Source organism: Delphinapterus leucas, chromosome 11 (assembly GCF_059928025.1).
Source record: "Delphinapterus leucas isolate spDelLeu-1000000601 "Yukka" chromosome 11, BTC_Dleu_Yukka2, whole genome shotgun sequence".
Taxonomy (NCBI): domain Eukaryota; kingdom Metazoa; phylum Chordata; class Mammalia; order Artiodactyla; family Monodontidae; genus Delphinapterus; species Delphinapterus leucas.
Genome location: NC_143139.1, coordinates 8,001,601 through 8,022,969, shown reverse-complemented (window position 1 = coordinate 8,022,969; position 21,369 = coordinate 8,001,601). Strand labels below are relative to the sequence as shown.

The following is a 21,369-nucleotide window of genomic DNA, read 5'->3' as shown; positions in this document are numbered from 1 at the left end:
AAAATTAAGTTCTCTTAGAAGAATTAAGATGACTTTTTGTACATCTAAAAAAAATACACACATTTCTAAATAATACATGGGTAAAAATTACAAAATATATCAAACTAAATTATTATAAAAACACAATAGAAGAATTTGTAGAACACAGCTAAAACAGAGGCTTGGAGGGAATGTTATAGCTTTAAATGAATACAAAAGTAGAAAGATTTTAAATAAACAATCAAGTTTAAGAAGATAGAAAAAGAAGAGCAAATTAAAACCAAAGTAAGCAGATCAGAATTTTAAAATCTGAAATCAATAAAATTTTTAAAAACCAAGCAATAGAAAAATTAACAAAGCCAAAATTTGGTTCTTTGATAAGATTACTGATTGATAAACTTTTAACAAGACTGATCAAGAAACAGAGAGGGCTCAAATTATGAATATCAAGAATAAAGAGAGTATATCTCTATAGATTTTAAAGACATTAAAAGGATAATAAAGGAATATTATATCTATATACCAATAAATTTAACAATGTAGATAAAATGGAAAAATTCCTTGCAAAACACAATTTACCAAACTGACACAAGAAGAAATGTTTGAATAACTCTCTTTTCACTCAAAAAATTGAATTTGTTAGTACACACCTTCCCATTATGAAAGCTTCTGGGGCTTCCCTGGTGGCACAGTGGTTGAGAGCCCGCCTGCCGATGCTGGGGACACGGGTTCGTGCCCCGGTCCGGGAAGATTCCACATGCCGCGGAGCGGCTGGGACTGTGGGCCATGGGCCTGCGCGTCTGGAGCCTGTGCTCTGCAATGGGAGAGGCCACAGCAGAGAGAGGCCCGCGTACCGCAAAAAAAAAAAAAAAAAAAAAGCTTCTGTTTACCAAGGGGGAAGGGGGGAGTATAAATTGGGATATTGAGATTGACATATACACACTACTATATATAAAATAGATAACTAAAAAGAACCTACTGTATAGCACAGGGAACTCTATTCAATACTCTGTAATGACCTATATGGAATAGAATCTAAAAAAAAGAGTGGATATATGTATAACTGACCCACTCTGCTGTACAACAGAAACTAACACAACAGTGTAAATCAACTCTACTCCAATAAAAAAATTAATTTAAAAATAATATTTAAATTTAATTTTAAAAAAAGAAAGCTTCTATTTTGTAGTCACTTTGCTGTACAGCAGAGACTGACACAACATTGTAAATCAACTATACTTCAATTAAAAAAAAAAGAAAGAAAAAGAAAGCTTCATGTTCAGATGACTTCAAATAGCATATTACATCAAACTTTAAGGAATAAATAACACAATCCCTTCAGAAAACAGAAAATGAAAGTACACCCTCCAACTTATTTTAGGAGGCCATCATGACCCTGAGAAAAAATTACAAGTATGTAAATTACAGACCCCAACCCTCATAAATATAGACATCAAAATCTTTATAAAAAAAAACTATCAGCAAATCAAATCCAGAAGAACATAAAAGAGGTAATTCATCATGACAAAGTGTGGTTTATTCCAAGAACAAAGCAAGAATGTCTAATTTTACCATTTCTATTCAACACTGTACAGAAAGAACTAGACAAGGATAATAAATAAAAGATCAAAAGATAGTAGAATTTACCAGTGAAGCCATCTGGGCCTAAAGTTTTCTTTATGGGAAGCTTTTAACTATAAATTCAATTTCTTTAATGGATAGTGAGATATTCAAGTTATGTATTTTTTCTTGAGTTAACCTCAGTAGTTTGTGTCTTTCAATAAATCTGTTCTTTTCATCTAAGTCAGGGGTGAGCAAACATTTTCTGTAAAAGGCCACATAGTAAATATCTCAGGCTTTCCTGGCTATATGGTCTTCTCACAACTACTCAACTCAGCCATTATAGTACAAAAGCAGACACGGATAAATATAAACAAGTATGTGTGTCTGTGTTCCAGTAAAACTTTATTCACAAAAGAGGTGGCAAGTGAATTAATGTCAATTAGTCAAGTTAGTTGATGGTGTTGTTCAAGTCCCCTATATCACTGCAGATTTTCTGACTATGTTAATTATGAGAAGAGGATATTGAAATCTCCAACTATAATTGCCAATTTGTCTTTTTCTCTCAAATTCTCTCAGATTTTGCTTCACATATTTTAAAGCTGTTATTAGCTACAAACACGTGTCCTCTTGATGATCTAATTCTTTTATCCTTATGAAATGTCCCTCTTTATCCATGGGAATATTCCTTGTTCTAAAATCTACTTTGTCTAATTAATATAGGCATTCTAGCTTTTTTTGGATTAGTGTTTGCATGGTATAATTATTTCCATCCTTTTATTTTTTGTTTGTTTATTTTCCCAGAGAGCATATATTTGGGTCTTACTTTTTTCTTTTATCTAATCTGATAATCTCTGCCTTTTAATTGGAGTATTTAGGCCATTTTAGATCATGTGATTATCATTATAGATAGCCTTATATCTACTATCTTGCTATTTATGTGTTTGATTTATTCTTTATTCATTTTTTCCTATTTTCCTGATCTTTTTTATAAAATTGAATGTCTTTTATGATTCCATTTTATCTCCCTTATTGGTATATCAGTTATACCTTTCTCTTTCCTTGTTTCCTCTTTTCCTTCTTCCTTCATTCCTTCTTTCCTTTTTTAATTTTTTTGGCTGCTCCACGTGGCTTGCGGGATCTCAGTTCCCTGACCAGGGACTGAACTTGGGCCATGGCAGTGAAAGCCCAGAATCCTAACCACTAGGCCACCAGGGAACTCCCTTTTCTTTTTTTTCTTTTTTCTTTTTCTTTTTTTGGATGCTCAGAGTCTCCATTATATCTTTAATCACATTCTTCCTCCAAATAATATTATACCACTTCATGTATATCAAATGCACCTTACAATAGTATACTTTCTCTCCCTCTTCCTGGCCACTGTCAAACATTTTACTTCTACCTATGTTATAAATTCCACAATAGATTGTTAATATTTTTCTTTTAATCAGGCATTAATCTTTTAAAGGTATCTTTTAAAATTAGAACAAAAGTGTTTTATAGTTATACTCATATTTATCATTGCTAAACTTCTTCATTTCCTTACATAATTCTAAATTCCCATGTGGTATAATTTTCCTTCTGGAAGAAGAACTTCCTTTAATATGTATTTTAGTGGTCTGTTTGCAATGAATTCCTCATCTTTTGTTCATCTGAAAAAAATTTTAATTTGCCTGCATTTTTATTTTTAATTTATTTATTTTTATTTTTGGCTGCGTTGGGTCTTCATTGCTGCACGTGGGCTTTCTCTAGTTGCAGTGAGCAGGGGCTACTCTTCATTGCAGTGCATGGGCTTCTCATTATGGTGGCTTCTCTTGTTACAGAGCATTGGCTCTAGGCACGCAGGCTTCAGTAGTTGTGGCACACGGGCTCAGTAGTTGTGGCTCACGGGCTCTAGAGCACAGGCTCAGTAGTTGTGGAGCACACGCCTAGTTGCTCCGCGGCATGTGGAATCTTCCCGGACCAAGGCTTGAACCTGTGTCCCCTGCATTGGCAGGCAGATTCTTAACCACTGTGCCATCAGCGAAGCCCCTGCCTTCATTTTTTTAAAGGTATTTTTGTATGTTGACAGGGTTCCCCTCCCACACAAAAGTACTTTACAGGTGTCTAATTTTGTCTGACTTGCATAGTTTCTGATGTGAACTATGCCACTGTGTTTTTTCCCCTCTGGCTGCTTTTAGGATGTTCTATTTATCACTGCTTTTCAAGAGCTTGATAATAATGTGTCTTCATGTTTCTTCTGCTTGATATTCATTGAATATCTCTGATTTGTAAATTTATAGTTTTCATCAAATTCTGAAAAATTTTGGCCAATATATTTTCTGTCCTCTTTCTGAAGCTTTAATTTTAAATATATTTGATTGCTTGATATTGTACCATAAGTAACTGAAGTTCTGGGTTTTTTGGGGGTTTTTTGGAGGTGGAGGGTCTTTTTTCCTCATGTGTTTATTTTGGATATTTTCTAATGATATGTCTTCAAGTTAATTAACTTTCCTGGGACTTCCCTGGTGGTCCAGTGGTTAAGAATCTGCCTTCCAATGCAGGAGACATGGGTTCAACCCCTCATCGGGGAACTAAGACCTCACATGTCACGGGGCAACTAAGCCCATGTGCCAAAACTTTAGAGCCCGCACACTGCAACTACAGAGTCCACGCACTCTGGAGCCCACTCGCCACAACTAGAGAGAAGCCCGTGTGCCTCAACGAAAGATTCCGTAAGACCCAGAGAAGATCCTGCATGCCGCAACTAAGACCCGATGCAGCAAAAATAAATAAATAATTTTTTAAAAAATTTAACCTTTCCTTCTGTAGTTTCTAGTCTATTGTTGATTCCATTCAGTATATTTTCATTGCATCATTTCAGATATTGTATTTCTCATCTGTGGAAGCATAATTTGGTTTATTTTTAAAATATCTTGCCTTTTTCTCTTTATAATGTTCAATGTTCATCTTATCTACTGAACATATGAAGTGTATTTATAATAGCTATTCTAACATCCTTTCTGCAAATTCTTTCATCTTTGTCATTTCTGGTTCAGTTTCTAATGACTGATTTTTCTCCTGGTTATGGGTTATATTTGCCTCCTTTGCATGCCTGATAATCTTTTGCTGGATTCCAGACATTGTGAATTTTATGTTGTTGGTGCCAATTGTCTTGAGCTCTTTTCAAAATTGTTGGCTTTTGTTATTGGACACAGTTACTTGGTACCAGTTTGATCCTTTTGAGGCTTGCTTTTTGACAAGAATTAGTAAGCAGAGGCAACTGTAAGCAGGGATAAGCAGGGGCTCACCTTATTTTCCTTCTCTCAGGAATCACTGTCCTGTACTGCCTGTTGTCCAGTATCTGAAAACCGCTGTTTCATATATTTTCGTTTTCCAGTTGTTTCAGATGAGAAAATAAATCCAGTCCCAGTTACACCATGATGGCCAGAAGTTCAAAAGAAAGAAGCAACTGCCAAAATCAGTAAATTTAGCAAGGTTACAGGATATAGGTCAAAATACAAAACTCAACTGTATTTTTATACACTACTAGCAAACATTCGTAAAAAAAAACTTTCACAATATTTTCAGTTATAAAAGCATCAAAATGTGAGTACTTGGGAATAAATGTAACAAATGACATGTAAGACCTCTACGCTGAAAACAATAAAACATAGCTGAAAGAAATTAGATAAGACCTAAATAAATAGAGTGTATCCTATCCATGGACTGTAAAATTCAACATTGTTAAAATGTCAATTTTCCTCAAATTTACCTTTAGGTTCACATTAATCCCAATTATAATTCCAGCAAGATTTTTTAAACAGAAATTGACAGGTTGATTCTAAACATATTTATGGAAATGCCAAAACAATCTTGAAAACACAGGAAGATTTACACTAACTTACTTCAAGACTTATAAAGCTAGAAGAATCAAGACAGTGTGTTGTTGGCATAATAATGAACAAAGAGATCAATGGAACAAATTAAGTCCAGAAACAGAATCACATGTATATAGTCAACTGATTTTCAACAAAGTTCCAAAGCAACTTAAGGGAGAAAGAAAAGTGAACAAACATTACTGGAAGACCTATACATCCATGTGGGAAAAAAACTGACCTCGACCCTACCTCAACAATACAAAAAAATTAATTCAAAATTGATCACAGGGACTTCCCTGGTGGCGCAGAGGTTAAGACTCTGTGCTCCCAATGCAGGGGGCCCAGGTTTGATCCCTGGTCAGGGAACTAGATCCCACATGCATGCTGCAACTAACAGTTCGCATGCCACAACTAAGGAGCCCGCGAGCCACAACTAAGGAGCCCAGCTGCTACGACTAAGACCCAGCGCAACCAAATAAATAAACATAATAAATATTTTTTAAAAACTTTAAAAAACTGATTACAGATACAAACATAAAAGCTAAAACTATAAAGCTTCTTCGAAGAAAACATAGATACAACCTAAATACCCATCAGAAGAATAGATCAACAAGTTCTGAAATATTCATACAATATAGTACTATCTAGCCAAAAAAAGAGAAAAACCCTGCTACTGATATATGTAACAACAGAACCTCACAGACATTTTATTGAGTGAAAGAAACCAAACACAGCATATGATTCATTTTTTTTTTATGATTCAATTTTATATGAAATTCTGGAAAAGACAAAATTAATCTATGGTAAAAATTTCAGAGCAATAGTTGCCTCTAGGCCTAGGAGAATGACTGGAAAAGGGCATGAGGAAATTTTCTTGGGTGATGAAAATCTGCTAAGTCTTGATTAGAGAGGGGTTACAGTTATGATGCATTTGTCAAGATTCACTGAATTCTATACTTAAAAGTTGTGGGACTTCCCTGGTGGTGCAGTGGTCAAGAATCTGCCTGCCAATGCAGGGGACACGGGTTCGAACCCTGATCCAGGAAGATCCCACATGCCACAGAGCAACTAAGCCTGTGCACCACAACTACTGAGCCTGCACTCTAGAGCCCACGAGCCACAAATACTGAGCCCATGTGCCACAGCTACTGAGGCCTGCGTGCCTGGAGCCCGTGCTCCACAACAAGAGAAGCCACGGCAATAAGAAACTCGCGCACCACAGGGAAGAGTAGCCCCCATTCGCCACAACTAGAGAAGGCCCTCGTGCAGCAACGAAGACCCAACACAGCCATAAATAAATAAATAATTTTTAAAAAGTGTTGTGAATTTCATGATTTATATATTTTACCTCAATAACAAAAAAAAAAGCTTTAAACAAACATTGAACTCTAATTAGTAGGCTTGGTTTACCAGTTATAAAGTTACTTCCTGTGTTTTCTCATGTGTGAACAAACATATAAATATGTTGAATATAATGGGAGCTGATTTCCCACTCTTGGAAAGATATATAGATTTCCTAACTGTCTGCTGAGAGGGACCAAAGCAAGGACACACAAGTAGCAATAAACACACCCTGTAATCAGATCTTGGTTTCTCAATACCCTTCTCCACTAAAAGGAACCAGGCCGCCTTCGAGATATGATTGATTCTAGGGTAAGAAAAATTCAAGATCCACATGGAACATCTATATGCCCAAAAGTAAAAGACTGCTCAAAAAATGATGGGGACAAGTCCAAAGGACAAAGAAGCCACCATAAAGAGACTCCCACTGACAGTTCAACAGTGACCCAGTGACCCACAGCCTCTGGCAATTTTCCTCTCACCTCATCAGTGGGCTGTTCCTGTGGCAGGAACCACATCCTTTCTTCAGAGGTCTGAACCTCTCCCCTGTGGGTGGAAAAGTAGCACTTCGTTTAAGTTTCTAAGTTGCTTCCTTGTTAACCCATCTTCAGCCCTCAAGGGCTGTATTTTGTAGTTCCTACTTCTGTAAGATTTGTGTGTAACTTACAGTCCTCTCTTACCCCTTTTAGTAATTATTTTTTACTAAAAAACGACTCTTTATACTAAATTTTTCCTTAAAATGACTCATGTGGTATCTGTCTTCTGATTGGATGCTGAGTGATACAGGATCATTATTTCCCTCTTAGTCCTATCAAGAAATGCATACCTAAACCAGGAGGCAACATCAGACCAAACCAAAATGAGAGACATTCTACAAAATAAGTGACCTGTACTTGTCCAAATTTCAAGGTCAAATAAGATAAAGAAAAATGACAACTAATTGCAGTGTGTGACTCTGGCTTTGCTTCTGTGGTTGGGAAAGGGTAAAAAAGTGCTATAGTTCCTAATTTTGATAATTATACTGTGGTAATGTAAGAATGTCTTTATTATTAGGAAATACACAATGATGTACTTAGTGGTAATGGGGAACTTACCCTCAGATTGTTCAAAATAAAAGTGTCTGTGTGTGTGTGTGTGTGTGTGTGTGTGTGTGTGTGTGTGTGTAGGGAGGATGTGGGGGGGGAGAGACCAATAAAGCAAATGGGGCAACATGTAAATACTTGGCAAATCTAGGTAGAGTGTATACAAGAGTTCTTTGTACTCTTCTTGCATCTTTTCTAAAATGTTTAATTTATTGATATATTAAAATTGAAAATTACCAAAAACAAATTTAGCCCTTGAAATATGTTAAATATGATCATTTTTTAAAGGAGGGCATCAATAAAAGTTCAAAATTGAAATCTGGTTCAAGATGGCAAATAGAATACATGCATAATGGGTCTGAGAAACTACCAAACAAATATCAAAAGATTGCTAAGCAGATCAGAAAACGTGAGCAGGTAGAGTGTATTTGACAGTGAAACCACAGCAAAACCTGTAACAAAAAACTCACACAGGACAAAGCTCTTGAGAGGTTAAAAAAGGCATTCCCAACAGAGCTCCCACCTGAGAGTCGACAAAAGAGCAGGTCTGGGACAATTTTCAAAGCCATGAATTGAAGCAAGCATCAGAATACCTAGCTCTTTCACGCACCCTTCCCTTTTCTGCACATACTAAAGAGGAGGCAGCCTCAACATTTGATTTTAGGAACCTCCTAGAAGCGCTTTCTTAATATTTTTATTGGAGTATAGTTGATTTACAATGTGTTAGCTTCTGCTGTACAGCAAAGTGAGTCAGTTATAAACACACGTATATCCGCTCTTTTTTTAGATTCTTTTCCCATATAGGTCATTACAGAGTATTGAATAGAGTTCCCCGTGCCATTCAGCAGATTCTTATTAGTTATCTAATCTATATATAGTAGTGTGTATGTGTCAATAGACAAATTACTTTTATTATTAGAAAGCAACTCATCTTTCAATTTTCGTATTTTTTACTTAAGACACATCCAAACCCAACCCAGATATACCACCTAGCCTGAATTGAATGTACCAGTTAATAAACAAATACAGTTTCCTATAGTCAGTATAACGCAGTGTCGACAGCATGAACTCTGGACTGTATACACAACCTATATAACTAACTTATCCCTAAATGATGGAGCCGGAATACTGACTCCATAACTTAGTAGCTGTGGGGCCCAGGGTAAGTTAAAAAAAAAAAAAGTCACTTAGCCTCTGTCGCCTTTAATTTACTCATCCATAAAATGGGGATAAGATACTTCCTCAGTAAGCTGGTCGTGAAGGTGAAGTGAACTGATACTCGTTTAAAACACGTACAACAGTGCCGGGTTTCTCACAGTGTCAGCTTCTATTATTATTCGATTCAAAACGCTGTTCCAGCTCTGGTGAACACAAAGAGGAATCAAAATCCAGTCGCCATCCGAGGAGACGTTGGGAGGCACACGCAAATGCAACGAGGAATCAAAGCAGAAAGAAACCAGACTAAAGCCAGGTGCGAGCAGCCAGCAGGCACTGGGAGGACGGAACGGTTCCAGCTGAAAAGGTTGAGTCCAGGAGTCACAGGAGCCTCTGAACCGAGTTCTATGAACGGGTAGGACTTCCACACACGGCTAAGACGCCACACGTGAGAGACACCGCAAAGGATCTTAGCAAAGGCGCAAAGACCAAAAATTGACTTGTCTCGGTCAGCAGAAGTGGCTGCAGAGTGTTTATCACACAAAATGCCGGAGGGATGATAAGGCTAACTGTAATAGTAAACCCTGCCGCACCTCACGGTGCTAAACCGGAGACAGGACGTAAAGAACAAAAGTGACGGTAAGAAAGCCAGGAGGACCACGACCCAGTCGCTCTCCACTATCCTCCAGGGACAACGCGACTCGTGGCCAGCACACAGCGAACCAGCGTCCCCCTCAGGCGGCAGACGTTCTGAAGCAGCAACCAGCACGAGAACTACAGCTCCCGCCGCAGCCTGGGGATCTGGCCCCGCCCCGCAGTTCCACTTCCGCCGCCCTCCGGTCCGACCTACCAGGGAGCGAGCCTGGCGCCTGACCGCGCGTGACCCCCGCGTGACAGGGGCCCGAGCCGAGAGGCCAGGAGGTGGGAGTCTGGGACCCCACTCAGGAGAAAGGCGACCCGCAAAGGTGGAACTAAACTTGCAAATCTCGATAGGTTTTGATGCCGCGGGGGCGGAGCCTAAGGCCCACGGTCCTGGCCAATCAGCGTCCGGGATGATCTGAGAGGCCGGGAAGGGGAAAGCAGCGAAACGGTTCTACCGTGACATGCCGCGGGGTCTAGTGGGAGGAGCAGTTGCCCAGCGGCCGCCCGGCACTTCCTGTTTCCGGTTCCCGGAGTGGAGCCCTGCGAGGCGCTCGTTGGGTCGCTGGCTCTGCCGCGAGCTCTGGAACCGGGGTCTGCGGCCGGCCTCTCGCTGGTGCTGTCTCCCAGCCGCGAGCAGGTACTCGGCCGGGGATTCTGAGCTGTGGCTGCTCCCTTTGCCTGTGACACGTGAGTATGAGGGGCGTGGAGGAGTGGGCTGGAGAGCGCTCACCCCTCGTGGCTGTGACGGGGGCCGGGATTGCTGAGTCTCCCTTGACCCGGGTTCTAGCCCAAAAATCCAGCTAAGGAGCCCGAGGGTAGAAAGGCGGAGGCGTAAGGTTGGGGAGTTACAGAGTCGCCAAGGGAGTGAGGGAGAGAGGATCTCCAAGACCAGAGTTTGGAAGGCAGGGAAAGGAAGGTCGCTAAGTCTGGAGTCTGTTCGAGGTGTTACTGGATACCCGTAGACGGGATTTTGGCCCGCATCGTACAGGGAGGTCAGGTGGCATCATTTGTAGAGGGTATGGCCCTAAGCATTTGCAAAGTCGGGAGACTAGACGGGACGCGAATGTCTGGAAGCCTGGAAGAAGTTTGAGGGAGATGAGTGTATGGTACGAAGAGTCGCCAATAGAGGGATTTGCGTTTTTTGGAGAGAGCTTCCGCCCTTGGGCTAGAGCTGCTTTCTTAAGTCTTTTCAACCTTGGGCGGTTCAGCTAGTTAGGGCTGCTCTTCTGAAAGTGTGGGCTGCTGGAGACAGGAGATAAGGGCCGTCGCCATCAGAAATGAGCCAGAGAGAAGAAAGTAGAAATTCCACCGAAAAACAGAAAATGGTCATGGCTAGTCTGGGGGAAGTGAGTGGTACAGAGGCCTAGTGATGTAAAGTGTTTCCCAATTCCTGGCTTAGTCATTGGTCATCCCATTGGAGGAGAATTTTTTAGCCTTAACTGTATGGATCTATCGTAGTAGAACAAGAAAATTGAAAGGGATTTTTCAAAATCTTTAAGTCCTGCCGCTTGTTTCCAAAGTATCTAGGACAAACTCTTGCATCTTGAGAATCTAATTGTAGCACAATTAGATGTAAAAAGGGACTACCCAGCCCTTGGATTTCATACTCTTAGGAATACATTTTTGCACTCCTTTATTTATCAGAAAATAGCTTTATACCATGACTCATTCAAGTTGCCTTACTAATAACTTCATACATGTTTAATACTTGTATAACCTAAGGCAAGTAACTTAAGCTCTGTAGGAATCAGTTTCCTCATCTGTAAAATGGGAGAAATTATATCTACTTTTCTGGGTTGTGAAGATTGATGAACATAATCTAGATAAAGCACTTAGAGCATATGCCACTGAATCAAAGAGAAGCAGCTCAAACGTAGCCAACCCTTAAGCAGGAAAGAGAAGAATATATCTCTTTTTATCTCCTATCTTTTTGAACCAATAATTAAATGAAAGCTAGTTCAACTCAACTAATGCTGGCTGCAGGGTGTTCAGCCCTTCATCCTTTTGCAGTTTTGTGAGAGTCTTTGTTCTAATTTGGGAAAAGAAATCATCAACTGTTAACAGATAAGGAACTAACTTTGAAGCCAGAGAACACAATCTTGTGTGTGAGCATCCCCCCAGAAAATGGTCCTGGATAAAAGAATATTGAAAGCACAGAAAGTTGAAATTTCAAATTGGGTCCTGCAAGAATATAAAGAAAATGTCATGCTTAATCAATCTACTAAAAGGAGCTTCTTATTTTAGTCAGCTGGTCAAGTTGTGTGGATCAGTAAGTGAATTTAGAGAAGGTAGGAGTTTGAGGTCTGGGTTCTTTATTCTGCCTCCTATTTAGTGAACCATGTGAGGAGTCACTTCCCCTTCTTGCTTTGTCAAAATGAAAGCAAGACTTTGACTGCCTACTCTGATCCCCAAAAAACTTAATGTGAAAGGAATGGTTAAGTGTAGACCATGAGCTCAGAGCTGCACTATCTGGTTCATGCCACTAGCTGTGTCTAGTTTTCTCCTCTGTAAAATAAGGACAGTCGTATTTACTGCATAGGGTTTTTGTAAGGCTTAACTCGTTAATGTATGTTAAATGCCTAGCAAAAGGCAAGCACTCTATTAAGTGTTTCCTGTTGATGCTTTGTATGTGTTTATGGGAGCCTCAGACTTTGTGGCTGGCTATACTTATTCTATGGAAACACCTTATTAATATTACTACAATGAATTGATGTTTGGAGTACACCAAGTCGGGGAGATGACTTCCCAAGTATTGGTTGCCCTAGTGGAATGTGGGAAACGGAATGTCAAATGTGGGACTTTCCTGGTGGCGCAGTGGTTAAGAGTCCGCCTGCCAATGCAGGGGACACGTGTTCGATCCCTGGTCCGGGAAGATCCCACATGCCGCAGAGCAACTAAGCCCGTGCACCACAACTACTGAAGTCCACGCGCCTAGAGCCCGTGCTCCACAACAAGAGAAGCCACCGCAATGAGAAGCCCACACACTGCAACAAAGAGTAGCCCCCGCTCACCGCAACTAGAGAAAGCCCGCGCTCAGTAATGAAGACCCAACACAGCCAAAAATAAATAAATAAAATAAATTTTAAGAAAAGAATGTCAAATGTAAGTTCATTTAGCTCTTTATCATGGTGCCTCAGAGGCAGTTGGCCACTTCAGGATGAAGTTGAACATCTCTTTCCCAGCCAATGGCTGCCAGAAACTCATTGAAGTGGACGATGAACAAAAACTTCATACCTTTTGTAAGAAGCATATGGCCACAGAAGTTGCTGCTAATGCTCTGGGTGAAGAATGGAAGGGTTATGTGGTCTGAATTGGCGGGAACAACAAACAAGGTTTTCCCCATGAAGCAGGTGTCTGGACCCATGGTAGAGTCTACCCGCTACTGAGTAAGGGGCATTCCTGTTACAGACCAAGGAGGACTGGAGAAAGAAAGCACAGATCTGTACGGGGTTGCATTGTGGATGCCAGTCTGAGTGTTCTCAACTTGGTCATAGTGGAAAAAGGGGAGAAGCATATTCCTGGACTCACAACTTCGCCTCGTCAGCTGGGGCCCAAAAGAGCTAGCAGAATCCACAAACTTTTTAGTCTCTATGTCCGCCAGTATATTGTGAGAGAAAACCCCTAAACAAAGAAGGTAAGAAACCTAGGACCAAAGCACACAAGACTCAGCGTCTTGTTACTCCACGTGTTCTGCAACACAAACGTCAGCATATTGCTCTGAAGAAACAAAATACTAAGAAAATAAGGAAGAGGCTGCAGAATATGCTAAACTCTTGGCCAAGAGAATGAAGGAGGCCAAAGAAAAACAACAGGAACAGATTGCCAAGAGACGGAGGCTGTCCTCTGAGAGCTTCTACCTCTAAGTCTGAGTCCAGTCAAAAACGAGATGTTCTAAGAGTAACAAATAAATGAGATCAGACATCCAAAAAAAAAATGTTAGTTTGTTTAGGAGAGTGGAGAAAATTTATTCAGGTACCTATTAGTACCCATTAAATTCTGCCTGTTTTAAGTTTTATATGCTAAAAATGCAGTGGAGTCAGTGGACCAGCATGACAAAGAATTAGAGGACTTTAAAAGAGTATTCAAACCAAAGTCCAGACTTGTAGTATGGAAGCATTTTATCATAAGTGAGAAAAGTTTGGAAGAATTGAATCTTTGTATCAGAAAAATTGGTGATACTGTTATAAAATTAACAAGTAGTGATGGCCTAAGGGATCATTAATGGATACCAAAGTGATTTCTTTTGAAAGGGTAAATCAGTGGATCCTGGGTATAAAGATGGAGTTAGAGAAAAGAAAATGAGTTTGGGAAACAGCCGCACGCTGCCATTCCTAAAGCAGTACAAGCATCAGATGAATTGGATTTGCTAAATTGTAAAGTGACGTGATGAATTCCTAGAGTTATCAGCAATTGGAAGCTAGAAACTCTTGAGGTTCATGACTTGTAGAGCCTGAGGTGGCTTTTGGAATACTTATTCAAACCACTCATTTGGACCTAGTGAATTTTGTTCTTCCTATCATTTAAATGATTGAATGATTTTTCAGAGGTGAGACATCAGAACAGGTAGATGTCGAGTTTTAGGTGCTGTGGCGGTGTTTCTCTCTGTTCATCATTCTTATGGTGAATATGAACAAAGACTGTTAGATGCTCCTGAATATTAAAATGAGGACTTAGGTCCCAAAGTATTCAAGTCTTTTTCTCTATTTTACATCTTTCTTAATAACTTCCAGCTGGCCCTTATCAAGTGTCAGTTGTAATTCGAGTATTATCTTATGGAGGGCCACTGGGTTAAGCAGTATTTATGGACCAGTACTGAACGCTAAATAATGAGACATCTTAATCTAATTTCTTGCCAGATGGTAAAGAGGCAAGGATGTCGCCACCAGGCTGTCATAATTTAATTCTTTTTGTTCTTTCCTTTCCCTCTTCTCAGCCCCATAGTTTGTTCTGAAGGACTTACCTATGAATTAGACTGAAAGTGATTGATATATAGAGTTTCCCGACACAGGTGATAGATATATATGTGCATGTGTGTATATACATATATATGTATATCTGTATATGGGTTTCCTAACACAGGTGCTCTTGGCACAGAGATATTAAAAGGTAATATTTGTTGCATATGCCAAAGAATCTTATAGTTTCTGCATAATCAAAATACTGTTCATTGGTCACACTTAAGTATTCTCTAGGCCATTGATTGGTTCTTCTGACAGTTTCTAGGACCAAAAATGTGTTTTTCTCCCAATACAGCTTAGAAATCTAGATATTTTTTTGTGCACACCTTGCACACCTTGCAGAAATCGCAACAACAATCTATAGACACTAACTCTTCACCAAGGCCAGTGCTGTCCTCTTTGTTGAATGTACATGAAAGGGGCACGAGAAGGACAGGAGGTGACCAGTGGTGTCAAGCAAGGGAGTCAGCTAGGAAGAAGCTTTTGAAATAAGTTTTAAAAAGAAAAAGAGAAACCTGGAGGCTTAAGGTTCCAATTCTGAATATTAAATAATGGGGAAAACAGAACTTGAAATGGAGACAAGAAAATAAAGCCCAACATCATAATAATGAAGAAAACTGGCTAGTGTAAAATAATAGGTGGTGGGTGGAAGATTAAAAGGTTAAAAAAATACCATTCATCTATGACACATTCATATGCTTTATTTCTTTCCCTTCTCTCCCGATCCTCTCCCTCTTTCCCTAACACACGCACTCCCTCTCCCAAAAGGATGTTCCCCCTCTACAGCTCCTGGAGGACTGGCCTGCTGCTGCTGCTGGCCGTGGCAGTAAGAGAATCCTGGCAGACCGAAGAAAAAACATGCGACCTGGTAGGAGAAAAGGATAAAGAGTCAGAGAAAGAGTTGGCTCTACTGAAGAGGCTGACGCCGCTGTTTAACAAAAGGTAAATGAGAAGAATCTTAAAGGGCTTGAGGAGCTAACTTTATTAAAGAATCTCTTCCTCCTCTTACTGATTTTATTTTAGTATTTTATTTAGTAGTATTTAGTACTGATTTTATTTCCCCCCCCCAAACATAGGGGGGATACATGTATCATAACCTCCTCTGAGAGACGGTTCTAATCTGAACTTTAGCAATATTAGTCTTATTTGGCCGTGCTGTCTTGCTTTCCTTCATGATATAGAGCACATGCTCAGCCCAGTGTTCAGCAGCCCTGTGCAGGTACCTTACGCAGAAGAGTAGCGGTTTCCAAGACTGGATCCAAGAAACCAGCTCGTAGGAACTAAAAAGCATTATTTGATGCCTCGATATTTAGAAATATCAGAATAACATATTTAGGCCTGCTGCGTCATCGTGTCAGGAATCTTCTGGTATATAAATCTGAAGATAATCTTTAAGGAAGGAGGGTGTATCTCATGAACATAGACCCTTACTCAAGGGGAAGTAGTAGCTAATGTTTTAGCATAGTGTAGAGCAATTATTCTAGAAATATCTAGAATACTAGCTGTCTTAGATGCTGTATTTTAATCAGTCATCATCAACAGGGTGTTCTGTCTGGGTCATGGATATCTCATGATGCAACAGATATTATTCACTAGGACGTTTAGCCGTGACATCAGATAAATAAGTTGAGTGCACCATTGTTGTTGTTATTAAAAAGGAAACTGCTCTTCCTAAGGCTGACAGCTGTAACTGTCCTCTTCCTTCTCCTCACTTCTCCTCACAGCTTTGAGAGCACCGTGGGCCAGGGCCAAGACATGTATATCTACATGTTCCGGGTGTGCCGAGAAGCTGGCAACCACACCTCTGGGGCAGGCCTGGTGCAGATCAACAAAAGTAATGGGAAGGAGACAGTAGTAGGGAGACTCAACAGGACTCAGATCTTCAATGGAAGTAAGATTCTCCCTGTTGATCAGTTAATTGAATCCCTCTGATAATCCTGTATGTCTCAGCCCTTCCCAGGCTCTTCAGTGTACCATACGGTATGTGTGGTTCAGCTCACCTGAGATACCTGCAAACCACAGGATACCTAGTTCCACAGCTCCTCCACAGCCAAGGCTCAGGACATTTATGTGTTTGTTTTAAAGTGAGATCAAGCTTTTTTGCAAACCAGTCAGTCTACAAAAATTTCCCTACCATCTTGAGTTATGTTGATAATATTTCTCAAAAATCATAAAATCATATTGCTGGAAAGGACTATGTGAGCAACTGTGGTCTATTTTCCTCCCTTAAGCAGATAAATAAAATTTTCACTGCACATTGTTGCTCCTATAAATAACATAATAAAAAACAATGTCAAGAGTTTAGGGCTAGAGGTCAGAAGACTGGATTTTTGATCCAGCTTATATTTATTTGTCCTGTGACTTTGAAAAATCATTTTACCTTTTTGATTTTGTTTTCTCATATGCAAAATTGGAAGCACAGTCCTGATTCACCTCATGTGATTATTGATCAAATGACACTTTGCAAAAGAAATTTGAACACAGTAAATACTAAAGAAGGAAAAATGCCCCTCAGTCTTCAAAATCATCCACTTTGAATTTATCTGTGGTGACTTTATGATCTTAGGCTTTCCCTTGCCACCAAGTAATTGGATGGAACCTCTCCTTTTGATGTTAGCAGGTATTCGGAAAATGTGAGTCATGATTAAGGTATGGATCATAATTGTATTTGCACTGTCAATTGCCTTAATTTTTGTGGAAAATTAAGGTTATTCTTGTATGACTGTCTGATTCTTAGTCGTCTTAATAAGGGAACACATAGCTGTTATAAAGGAGCAAGGTTTAACTGCTGTTTCTGGTATACAGAGCTCATCCTGAAAGGGTTATTTTAATTACAGCCAATTTCATTGAACTCACTTGCACTCTACCACAGTGCCCAGGTCTGCCTCTGCTTTTCCCGCACCCCAAAGCTCCGTTTTCCTTGTCCCTCCTCAGGTAATTGGATCATGCTGATCTATAAAGGGGGTGATGAATATGACAGTCACTGTGGCAAGGAGCAGCGTCGGGCAGTGGTGATGATCTCCTGCAATCGACACACCCTAGCGGTGAGGCACCCTGGGGCCTACGAGCCTAGAGGAAATGAAAGGACTGGCCTGAGGTGGGAGAGACTGTCCAAAGGGAACAAGATAATTGGGACCAAGGAGATAAAACGAGAAGTTCAGCTTTTCCCTGAGTCATAGGCACCCGTGTTCCATCATATGTGGAAGAGGAGGTTTTGAACCAGGAGAAAGCAAATGTTTTGGGGGTTTTGTGGGTTTGTGCTTTTTTCGGACAGGTGTCAGACACAACATAAATGTTGTGTTCTGTCCTCTTGTCATCAGGACAATTTTAACCCTGTGTTTGAGGAGCGAGGCAAAGTCCAAGACTGTTTCTACCTCTTTGAGATAGACAGCAGCCTGGCCTGTTCCCCAGAGATCTCCCACCTCAGCGTGGGTTCTATCTTACTTGTCACGTAAGTACGTTTTCCTTTATCAGTCCAAACCTTTTTTTTTTTTTTTTTAACTCCACAATTACTTGGAGGTCTGTAGGTACAAATAGTGTGTGTGCATGTATATGTTACACTATAATTTGTAAAAATCCTCTTTAAACTCTGTGCAAGTATTAAAAAATGACTTAATGTTTTGGACCCAATAAATATTTGCATTTGGATATAGGGTTTTTTCCCTACTGGAGGGCTGGACAGTTTTTAATATGCTGCCATTAGATTATTCGAACTTTTAAAGAAATGGAGTTGTGTATCTAATGGTGACTGTTCTCAGCCCTAAGTCAGAGTCACAAACTCTGTCTTATTTTATTCTGATCATTTTGGTTTTCTCAGACTGACACTCTAATTGGTTTTCTAAGGACCTACCAGCCCTCTTGTTCATTCAACTGACTACCTTTTTTTTCCCTTTCATTTTTATGGAACACAGCTTAGGAAATAGGTAACAATGAATATAGAGATTATCTTTAGTATCTGAGTCTTACTATTTCTTGGTTTTTGAGTATAGATGTCTTTCTCTCTCAACAGGTTTGCATCGCTGATCGCCGTCTATATCATCGGGGGATTCCTGTACCAGCGACTGGTGGTGGGAGCCAAAGGAATGGAGCAGTTTCCCCACTTGGCCTTCTGGCAGGATCTTGGCAACCTGGTAGCAGTAAGTAACAGGGCAGCTGGCTGTGTCCGTGGCCTACAGACAAGGTTGAATGACCAGTCATCCTGGTTTGCCCAGACTGAGGGGTTTCCTGAGACACAGGACATTGGGTGCTAAAACCACAAAAGTCCCAGCAAACCAAGACAGTTGGTTGTCCTAGTACAGATAAGCAACATAGCATCTTAGTGTCTGGCCTTGCTAAGGCCTGGCTGGAAGGAGCAGTCCTTTTCCTGAGATTTGGGAGCCTGATACAGCTCTTAAGGGGCCTAGGTGAGGAAAGGGTGAGGCCAAGTTAGAACCTGTCTATTCTTCCCCACATTCAATTCAAGCTGATCCTTGGAGCTTTGGGGTTTTCTCTTCATTATCCCTGGAGAAAACCAGTTCCTGCCACATTCTTGGACCATAACACCTGAAAGCTGCTGATTTCAAATGATCGTTTCCTTCCTTTCCTTTCCCCCTACAGGATGGTTGTGACTTTGTGTGCCGATCTAAACCCCGAAACGTGCCTGCTGCGTATCGTGGTGTGGGGGATGACCAGCTGGGGGAGGAGTCGGAAGAAAGGGATGATCATTTATTACCGATGTGATTGCACTTTAAATGTCCGGCTTCTTCAGCCCCCAAACCAAAGCATCCTCAGCCAGGTTTCTTAAGCAGCCTCCGCTCCAGTCTCTCATCTCACCCTTAATACTGCTCTTGCTTTCCGGTTTGCTTTTGGTTTGCATCCACTTGTCAGTAGTAGAAATGCCTTCCCTTTGTTCCTTATTTGTTTTCCCTCCTGAAAGGTACAGTTGTAGGACAGAGATAATATAATAGGGCCAATGACAACAGAGGCTGTTGCACTGTCCTTTGGTATCAGAAAGTGCAAGTAGGGGAGTTATCATGAGCAAAAGGGTATGGCAGGCTCCCTGACCCTTCCTTTTTTAAACACATTTTCACAAGTTTTTGAGACACTGGATTTCTTTAATTTAAAAAAAAAAAAAAGCAAAGAAACATTATTTATACAAGGTTTGATTGCTTTCATGCTGTTGCTCTGTACCCTACAGTATAGTCTCCATGAGAATCTGGATGTAATTTCTTGCTGCTTGGAACTATTTTGCAGTGATTACTTGGTTGTAGTCCAAGTACTGCCATTTGGTTTGAGCCTGGTGATGTCGTAGACTTAATTCTCCCACCTCTGGAATTAGGATGGGAAAATTTGAAATTTCCCAATTAGAGGATTACAAGGTACCATACATCATTTGCTGGCATTGGAGTGACTTTATAGCTGGAGCTAGGACCTGGACTGTAGTCTAAAGTTATTGGTCCATCTGCAGCCAAAATGCCTAATCCAGAAGTCCAGTCCATTGGAAAGGGACATTGAAATTGACCTCCTGTGCCGCCGGGGTTCCAGAAAAGGGAAGTCTGTTTACCTTGGTAGTGGGATCTCCTTGATGGCTTTCTTCTCCCACTTGCAGTCAAAGCTGGCGAAACTTTTCTTACTCCTAAAACGTTCCCTGTATCAGTATTTCTAAACATGTTGCACTTTCCTTCATAGGCATGTCATTTTGACTTTTTTTTTTTTTTTTTGCCCCCAGTCTTCTGGAAAGGGAATGGAGGCAGAAGTGGGACATCCAGGGCTCTGCCACCTTCCGCCCTGGCTGCGGCGGCTGCAGCACTTGTCCCTTTTTCTGGCTCAGGGACGTGTCTTCTTGCCCATGACATTACTTCTGTGGGGAGACGGTCTTAATCTTCTGATGCTTCCACCTTTCTGTTCAGGCCGTGTGCCCAGAAACCTGGCCTGATCTTTGTGTGATAGTGAGCCTGGGCCACTGAAGAGTAACATGGCTCCACTGGACACAGGAGGATGGAATCAATAGGCAGGGGCCTTTTTTAGCCTTTAGAGAAGGAAATGAAATGATTTCATCTTTGGACTTTTAAATACTATTGGAATGATTTTTTTTCTTCTTTCTAAACAGGGAAAATAATGTTATATAAGCATCTTTTTTGTTATTTGTTTGCATCCCTCCCCCACAATCTGGTGTTTTAAAAATGCAAAAAATATATGTATACATTTTTTTGTACAAAAACACTTAAAAGATTAAAAAACAAAAACACGTTGGCCTAGTCATTTGTGTGAAAGAAGAGGGTAGATACACTGGAATGATGGAGTAACAGACAACTGAGACCAATTTTCATCCTTTTACTGAGGAGGAAAAAAAATATTTAATATTTTTGTTGTATAAGGTATAGCGCCTAAGGCAGGTACTTCTATTCCTGACCTCAGTCCCACGCGCTCCTGCTTTATAAAGCTATAGGACAGAGCAGAGTTGGAATGGAAAAGAAAGGTGGGGTAGGAGACAACAGATAAACTGGAAAGGAGCAGGGGGATGCGGAAAGAAAGACAACAGCCACATGTGTGCCCAAAACTTTTAGTCCCTGCAGCAAATCAGAATGATGCCAACCCAGTCTCTCCCCTGGCTGGTGACCCTGCCGTGGATGCAGGAGAAAATATCCAATACTAAGGGAGTGACAACAAAACTCTGGGCCACAGCTACAGTCACACGATCCAGAGGGAAGAGGGAGTGCCAGATTTTGCTACTTGTGTCACACAAGCTAGAAAATCCTAGCTCCCCCACTGCTGAGGCACACCTACATTCCACCCATTTCCTCGCCTCACCATACT

The 21,369-nt window shown here is 40.6% G+C and overlaps 2 protein-coding genes, 1 long non-coding RNA gene and 1 pseudogene across 16 annotated transcripts in view; 2 read left to right on the top strand and 2 right to left on the bottom strand.

Moving 5' to 3' along the window:
- Window positions 1-9,815, bottom strand: part of LOC111176742 (uncharacterized) — a 172,194-nt gene extending 162,379 nt beyond the window's left edge. Inside the window, exons 1-3 of the long non-coding RNA XR_004023424.2 lie at window positions 9,116-9,815; window positions 7,220-7,283; window positions 4,827-4,987 (exon numbers count right to left, since the gene is read on the bottom strand). This is a non-coding gene — a long non-coding RNA (uncharacterized LOC111176742). The remainder of the gene's footprint in view (window positions 1-4,826; window positions 4,988-7,219; window positions 7,284-9,115) is intronic.
- A 141-nt stretch (window positions 9,816-9,956) lies between these two features.
- Window positions 9,957-20,801, top strand: M6PR (mannose-6-phosphate receptor, cation dependent). 2 transcript variants are annotated; one of them, XM_022577533.3, is made up of 8 exons: window positions 9,957-10,303; window positions 15,343-15,516; window positions 16,299-16,465; window positions 17,509-17,618; window positions 17,895-18,025; window positions 18,584-18,710; window positions 19,171-19,289; window positions 20,282-20,801. In XM_022577533.3, the coding sequence occupies exons 2-8, from the start codon at window positions 15,344-15,346 to the stop codon at window positions 20,403-20,405; spliced, it is 951 nt and encodes a 316-aa protein (XP_022433241.1). In that variant the 5' UTR covers window positions 9,957-10,303; window position 15,343; the 3' UTR covers window positions 20,406-20,801. The 2 variants fall into 2 exon arrangements, with proteins under 2 accessions (XP_022433241.1, XP_022433242.1); XM_022577534.2 differs by having other exon boundaries at window positions 9,966-10,303; window positions 19,171-20,399.
- Window positions 10,310-15,335, top strand: LOC111176740 (small ribosomal subunit protein eS6 pseudogene; annotated as a pseudogene).
- PHC1 (polyhomeotic homolog 1) overlaps window positions 20,250-21,369 on the bottom strand; it is a 57,116-nt gene continuing 55,996 nt past the window's right edge. For all 13 annotated transcript variants that reach the window (XM_089920254.1, XM_089920261.1, XM_089920264.1 and 10 more), the window contains one exon: window positions 20,250-20,654. The gene's annotated coding sequence lies outside the window, so the exon portion shown is untranslated. The remainder of the gene's footprint in view (window positions 20,655-21,369) is intronic.

Coding starts and splice junctions, on each gene's coding strand:
- M6PR (XM_022577533.3), top strand. CDS start 15,344: ATGTTCCCCCTCTACAGCTCCTGGAGGACTGGCCTGCTGCTGCTGCTG. Junction 16,466..17,508: donor GACTCAGATCTTCAATGGAA/GTAAGATTCTCC, acceptor GTCCCTCCTCAG/GTAATTGGATCATGCTGATC. Junction 18,711..19,170: donor ATCTTGGCAACCTGGTAGCA/GTAAGTAACAGG, acceptor TTCCCCCTACAG/GATGGTTGTGACTTTGTGTG.